This window comes from Beta vulgaris, chromosome 3 (genome assembly GCF_026745355.1).
Source record: "Beta vulgaris subsp. vulgaris cultivar EL10 chromosome 3, EL10.2, whole genome shotgun sequence".
Classification (NCBI taxonomy): domain Eukaryota; kingdom Viridiplantae; phylum Streptophyta; class Magnoliopsida; order Caryophyllales; family Amaranthaceae; genus Beta; species Beta vulgaris.
Window position 1 is genome coordinate 14,089,282 of NC_079204.1, and position 6,933 is coordinate 14,096,214.

General features: G+C 53.3%; 1 protein-coding gene across 3 annotated transcripts; it reads right to left on the reverse strand.

Moving 5' to 3' along the window:
* Window positions 1-2,192: 2,192 nt before the first annotated feature.
* LOC125495980 (uncharacterized) lies at window positions 2,193-5,863 on the reverse strand. 3 transcript variants are annotated; one of them, XM_057393618.1, is made up of 4 exons: window positions 4,964-5,848; window positions 3,601-3,731; window positions 3,103-3,530; window positions 2,193-3,028 (listed from the first exon to the last, which is right to left on the reverse strand). In XM_057393618.1, exons 3-4 carry the CDS (start codon window positions 3,181-3,183, stop codon window positions 2,336-2,338), a joined length of 774 nt encoding a protein of 257 aa, XP_057249601.1. In that variant the 5' UTR covers window positions 3,184-3,530; window positions 3,601-3,731; window positions 4,964-5,848; the 3' UTR covers window positions 2,193-2,335. The 3 variants fall into 3 exon arrangements, 2 of the variants coding, with proteins under 2 accessions (XP_057249601.1, XP_048497079.2); XR_008968753.1 differs by having other exon boundaries at window positions 3,601-5,863; XM_048641122.2 differs by having other exon boundaries at window positions 3,601-5,848.
* Between the last annotated feature and the right edge of the window lie 1,070 nt (window positions 5,864-6,933).

A 6,933-nucleotide genomic window follows, 5' to 3' on the forward strand; every position in this document is an offset into this window, starting at 1 on the left:
CAGCCACGCCTATAGGGGGGCCGAGGCGAAATACAGCGATGTTGAGAAAATGGTCTTTGCCTTGGTAATGGCAGCCGGAAGCTCAAGCCCTATTTTCAAGCACACCCATCAAAGTCCTAACCGGACAACCGCTCCGGAAGCTTATTGAAAATAGAAATCATCGAGTCGGATGAGTGATTGGGCAGACCAGTTAGCAGATTTTGGGCTCGAGTTCGAGCCCCGAAGAGCCATCAAGGCCCAAGCACTCGCTGACTTCATCACTGAATGCGCAACTCGACCCCGGTCGGTTCGCAAGAGGAGTGGGAATTGCTTGTTGATGGACATCCACAAAGAGTGGTTGTGGAGCCGGATTGGTCATCAAACCTCCGGTCGGAGAAAAAATTGAATATGCTGTTAAGTTCGAATTTCTCGGATCTAACAATGAAGCCGAGTATGAGGCTCTCATCCTCGGAATACAGCTATGCATCCTAGCTGGGGCAACCTCAACATAGCCAAGTCCGACTCACAACTCATAGTGGGTCAGATTTCCGGAGACTATGAGGCCAAGGAGGACAACATGAGGATGTACTTGGCCAAAGCCCGAGCTGTCATTGCGAGGTTTCCGGATTCCGGATTCTCACATTCCTCGCTCGGAAAATCAGCAAGCAGAGCACTGGCTCGGATGGCTAGTTCTGCTGAGGGTCGGCCCCAGAACCATAACTTAGGAAGTGTTGAAGGAGCCTAGCATAAATGCCAAAGAGCAGCTCGTACTCAATCGATCCTCAAACTGGATGGGTGAAATTGTGGAGTACTTGCGAGACGGGACCTTACCAGGATCCTAAAGAAGCCGACCGGTTAAGCATAAGTCAGGTTGGTTCCTTTGGCATGAAAGGCAGCTCTATAAAAAGTCCTTCACTCATCCCCTCCTCAAATGTATAACTCCGAGGAAGGAAATTATGTCCTCCGGGAAATACACCAAGGAGCCTGCGGAAGCCATCAAGGGGTCGAACTATAGCCGGAAAGGCGCTAAGAGCAGGGTACTTATTGGCCTACTTTGAAAGCTGATGCCTCGGACTTAGTCCGACGGTGTCCCTCCTGCCAGATTCACTCGGACATTCCAAGGGCGCCTGCCACTCCCCTCACCACTATTCAAGCGGTCCTGCCCTTCGACAAGTGGGGATGGACCTGCTCGGACCTTTTCCTCCTGCTCTGGGCAAAGGAAGTTCCTGATTGTGGCTATCGATTACTTCACCAAGTGGACTGAGCCGAGCCATTGGCTCAATTACTGACAAGCAGGTTCAGTTGTTCATATGGAGGAATATCATTACCCGGTTCGGAATTCCAAGAGCCTTGGTATCAGAAATGGCCGACAGTTCAACAGCGGGCCGACACGAGATATTGTGCCCGGTTCGGCATACAAACAAGGTTCTCGGCAGTCTCCCGTCCTCAGACCAACGGACAAGCCGAGTCAGCCAATAAAATTGTTCTAAAGGGTATCAAAAATCCCTTGATGCGGCTAAAGGGGCATGGGTAGACGACCTACCCGGAGTACTCTGGTCCGCTCGGACAACGGTGAAAGAGCCACGGGGCACTCCCCTTTGGCTTGGTCTATGGAAGCGAGGCTGTCCTTCCGGTCGAGGTGGGAATTCCTTCCCCTCGGATGACATTCTATGAGTTCGACCAAAATGAAGAAGAAAAGCCCATCAACTTAGACCTGTTGCCAGAAACCCGAGGCAATGCTTTGCTACAAGCCATCCGCTACAAGCAAAGAATCACGAGGCACTTTAACCGGCGAGTAAAGCCTCGGCCAATCAGTCTAGGCGACTGGGTCGTCCGAAGGTCGAAGCCACCGGACTTTCCCATCTCAAAGGAAAGTTGGGGGCAAATTGGGACGGTCCTTACAAGGTTACAGAAATCATCAAGCCAGGGACATTCCGACTTGAATCTCCTGAAGGGGTCCTCTGGCTCGGCCTTGGAACCTAGACAATCTCAAAAGATTCTTTGTGTAACTTTTTTTGTTACTTACATTAGGGGCATGATGTAAGGCCAACACTACTTGGTCGGTTTAGCAAGATAATCCAATGTAACTCGGACTTAACCAGTCCCTGTACCAGGTCGGCTTTCTGCCCCAGAAATATAAAGACTTAACTCGGTTTGTTATCTATTAAATGCTGTAATATTGCAAGTAACGAAAAATGTACGACGAAGGCAAGTTGCAAAATAGTAGTTGTATTCCAATTGATGAAAAGTTGAAAAATACAACCAAGAGTTTACAAAAATACAAAAAGCGAGGCAAGAATAGAAAAGCTAGAAGGCCGACAAGGCCAAGGCTAAGAAAATGAAAATCCTGAGAAAGCTAAGTAGAAGGACCGGCGGCAGGTTGCTCTGGTGGAGGTGGCTCGGTGCTACCAGCATCCTCTTCTTCATCATCAGAGTCGCTGTCCGAGCTCATCTCTTCAGCCATCTTGGCCTTAATCTCGGCTGCCTCGGCATCGGCCAACTCCTGGTAGCGAGACCAGACTGAATTCCAGTCGGCCTCGGGACAGGAATCAACCAAGGCTACCTTAAGCCTAGCAAGCGCCTCGTCCTCGCCCATCTTATGGGAAGACTGGCCCACGTCGGCACAGAAATCGGTACAGTCGTCCGACCCCTGCCAGACTTTGAACCACTCCTCCTGAGAGCGAGAAACGGCCGCTTCGGCTTCCTTCAATTGAGCTTCAGCCGCAGAGAGCTGGAGCTTGACTTCTTCCAACTCCTTCTCGGCCTGAGCCTGCTTAGTTTCGGCCGTGACCTTGGCCGACTCAGCATTCTCCTTAGCCAAGGAGAGGTTGGCTCTCTCTTCCTTCCACTCCAGCTGCTCTTTTTGCCAGGCCTCCTCGCCCTTCCGAATCTTCTCCTCCGCCTCTTCCTTGCGGAGCTCGGCCAGTCTTTTGTCCTCTTTGGCTCGGTACAGCTCGTCAAAGTGGGACCGAGCCGCGTCCCTCAGCTCCTGGATTTCTTGGACCAAAGCGAGCCGGTCCTCGGCCACTTTAGTCATACGGATGGAAAACTGCCAGAATAACAAACAATCAGTTAGAAGTTGGCTAATAAAAAGCATAAAAGACGGGGAAAAATTGAACTTACGTCCATCCAAGAGCGGAAGAGCTCGCTCGACTCATTCCTCCCGTTGACCTCATTAATGTGATCTCGGTCGGCTGAGTGCATAGGATCTCCAGTGCGTCGGAGATCCTCTTCTTCTTGTCCGTTTTGGACATTTGGGTAAAGGGGACCGGCGCCTCGGACAAAGAGCGCTCGGCCAAAGATGGGTCGGAGGCCCCTTGAACATGTCCCAGACTCCGGACAGGTTCAAAGTCCGAGGGACGAAGTGAGATATGGGTGTCCCCCCCTCCAGAGTCGGGCCGGGGGCTGTTCACCTCAACCGACTGCTCCTTCCGAGCCTTTTTTGCTGAGGCCTCCTTCTCAGCTCGGGCCTTGGCCAGAGCCTTTTCTGTTAGCTCGACCCTTTCCTCGGCCCTCTCCTTTCGCTTCCTCGGCTTGGGGTTGGAAGGATCCTGTAAAAACCAAGGAGTTAGCAAAAAACACAAAGGGATATCAAACCGGGTCGGATGGGAAAATGGTTACCTTCGGCTTGGAAGGCTTGTTGATTTTGTTCGCCTTCATCTCGGCCCTGATCCGAGCGGCCTTGAGAGCAGCAGAAGTCAGTCGCTCGGCCATTTCTTGGTCGGTTTCCTTCAAAAAGGACAAAGAAGCTTCTGCAAAAAGAAGAGCACAGTTAGCAAAAAACATAACAAGTAAAGCACAAACAAGTCAACCGGACCCCCTCGTGCCGAATTACCCTTGGGGAAGGCCGGACTCAGGCCGAATGCGGCGAGGAAGTGCTCATTCTTGAACAATTTACAGCTTGGGAGCCAATTCCCCGCTACAAAACCCTCGCCGCCGTCCACTATCTTCGCCTCTAATTGCATGTAGATGGCGGCCACTGCTTCGTCTTCCGATAGCTCGGGTACTTTAAAGTTAAGGCAGTGGTTGGGGTCGGCAGGTGGAGGTACGATGGGGATGCCCCAATCTCCCCCATAGTAGACGAAGGCAAATCCTCGACGAAAACCCTTCTGCGAGGTGGGCAAGTCGAGGACGGTTCGGTAGCCCCGCCGAGCCTGGAAGCACCACCAACCAGGTCCATGATCCCCGGCGGGCATCTCGAACAGTTTGTACAAATGACGCCATAGGGTGAGGGTCGGTTTGACACCGATGATTTCGCATATCACCTGAACCGCCAATATGCCGCCCCAAGAATTCGGAGATAGCTGACCCAGACACAAGTTGTAGGCATTCAGTATATCCTTCTCAAACTGGGTCAGCGGAAATCTCAAGCCCATCTCCATGGCCTTGTAATAAAAGGCGGTGCATCCAGGGGGTGGGCTCAAAATGGTGTTGCTAGCATCGGGTCGGACCAGCAGATAGGGGTCCTTTATTTGAAATTTTGCTGCTTGGCCTCGGGCATCCTCCAGCAAGGTCTTTATTAGAGAAGGCAGTGGAAATTTCGCTCCCGGACCGCCTCGGGGGTCGATCTCAGGATACGCGAGCCGACCTGATGTAGAAGCTTCGCCTTCTTCTCCCGGCATAGCTACCCTAACTACACCATCAGACAAATATTTGTCTAAGTAACTCCTCGAAGAAGGATAGGCCAGGGACACCTCCCAGGGTAGGGGGATGGCACCCTCGGCCTCCTCCTCCTCGGCTTGCGAAGGAGTACTGGGGAGGGAAAGCGCCTCAGGCACAGCCGAGGGATCCGGGCAACTAATTAAAGTTGACACCAAAACCATTCCCATACCCCTCACTTCCTCGGCTAAATTATAAGGAGGTGAGGGAGGGGGTGTCACTGACTCGGACGAGCTCCCCATTATTTATCAACAGAAGGGGGTCGGCCGATTTTATTAAAGGAAAGAGAAGAAAACTTAGTGAAAAAAACAAAACGAGTGCGTACCTGGTCGGACGAGAAGGATGAAGCCCGGACTTAGAGAGAGAAAATGCTCTGAAGTAGAGAGAGAGAGCAGAAAACTCGAAGTTAGAGAGAGAGAGAGAATTGTAAAAGTGACAAAATCTCTCTCCTCTCTCCCTACTTATAGGCAAAATCCTCGGTCCCCGTATTCCACGTCATCTCTTGGACCGGGCCTTGTGTCTTCAACACCTTAATGGGCCTCCCAACTGTCCAAAACTATTCAAAACGTACAACCCCTCGGAATACAAATCGTCACAAAAGTCATAAATAACCAGAAGTTGAATCGCCACCATGTTTTCAAGCACCCCAATAATCCACCGTTGCCACGTGGCATTTGGGTTCCCAAGAAGCTATTAAGTTCACCAGCTCAAGATTGCCAGTTCATTAGCTCAAGGTTACCCACTCGGTCACCTCAGCCAGTGGTCCAAAACCTTAGGCACCGGCTCGGACAAGCATGGGGCTTATTGGTCCCTCATCCGAGCCGCGTCCAACTAGCTCGGCCCAAGGAGGCACTCCTCCTTGGTTGAGTAAGTCTCCTAAGTCCCAGATTGACTTAGCGAGAGCAGGCACCGGCACGGACAAGCATGAGGCTCATTGGTCCCTCATCCGAGCCGCGTCCAACTAGCTCGGCCCAAGGAGGCACTCCTCCTTGGTTGAGTAAGTCTCCTAAGTCCCAGATTGACTTAGCGAGAGCAGGCACCGGCTCGGACAAGCATGGGGCTCATTGGTCCCTCATCCGAGCCGCGTCCAACTAGCTCGGCCCAAGGAGGCACTCCTCCTTGGTTGAGTAAGTCTCCTAAGTCCCAGATTGATTTAGCGAGAGCAGGCACCGGCTCGGACAAGCATGGGGCTCATTGGTCCCTCATCCGAGCCGCGTCCAACTAGCTCGGCCCAAGGAGGCACTCCTCCTTGGTTGAGTAAATCTCCTAAGTCCCAGATTGACTTAGCGAGAGCGGGCACCGGCTCGGACAAGCATGGGGCTCATTGGTCCCTCATCCGAGCCGCGTCCAACTAGCTCGGCCCAAGGAGGCACTCTTTGGTTGAGTAAGTCTCCTAAGTCCCAGATTGACTTAGCGAGAGCAGGCACCGGCTCGGACAAGCATGGGGCTCATTGGCCCCTCATCAGAGCCGCGTCCAACTAGCTCGGCCCAAGGAGGCACTCCTCCTTGGTTGAGTAAGTCTCCTAAGTCCCAAATTGACTTAGCGAGAGCAGGCACCGGCTCGGACAAGCACGGGGCTCATTGGCCCCTCATCCGAGCCGCGTCCAACCGGCTCGGCCTAGGGAGGCTCTCCTCCTTGGTCGAGTGAACTTCCTAAGTCCTAGTTTGACTTAGCGAATGTGGATACCGGCTCGGACAAGCATAGGGCTCATTGGCCCCCGGTCCGAGCCGGAAATTAGCTACGGGCTTCCATATCTTTACAGACCGGGTCGGCACATGCCACCCTCCTCTCCCCTAAGGAGACCGGGTCGGTATACTCCACCCCTCTCCTTGAGGGGACCGGGTCGGCACATGCCACCCTTCTCTCCCCAAGAGACCGGGTCGGCACATGCCACCCCTCTCCTTGAGGAGACCGGGTCGGCACATGCCACCCCTCTCCTTGAAGAGACCGGGTCGGCACATGCCACCCCTCTCCTTGAGGGGACCGGGTCGGCACACGCCACCCTTCTCTCCCAAGAGACCGGGTCACATGCCACCCTTCTCTCCAAGAGACCGGGTCGGCACATGCCACCCTCTCCTTGAGGAGACCGGGTCGGCACATGCCACCCCTCTCCTTGAAGGAACGGGTCGGCACAAGCCACCCTTCTCTTCTTGGAGACCGGGTCGGCACGTGTCCCTTTTTGGGCCTAAAAAGCAGATCAGCCTGGGTTCAAAATCGTCTAGGTTCCGCCACAAACGGGAAACACTTCAGAAAGGTATCGATGTATCCCATTCCTGGCGTGGGGCTAATTGTTT

What these genes read in the sequence shown, in the direction of transcription:
- LOC125495980 (XM_057393618.1), bottom strand. Translation starts at nt 3,183, where the DNA reads ATGCACTCAGCCGACCGAGATCACATTAATGAGGTCAACGGGAGGAAT. An exon ending in TCTTCCGCTCTTGGATGGAC is followed by an intron (nt 3,029 to 3,102) that starts GTAAGTTCAATT and finishes TTATTCTGGCAG; the next exon opens with TTTTCCATCCGTATGACTAA.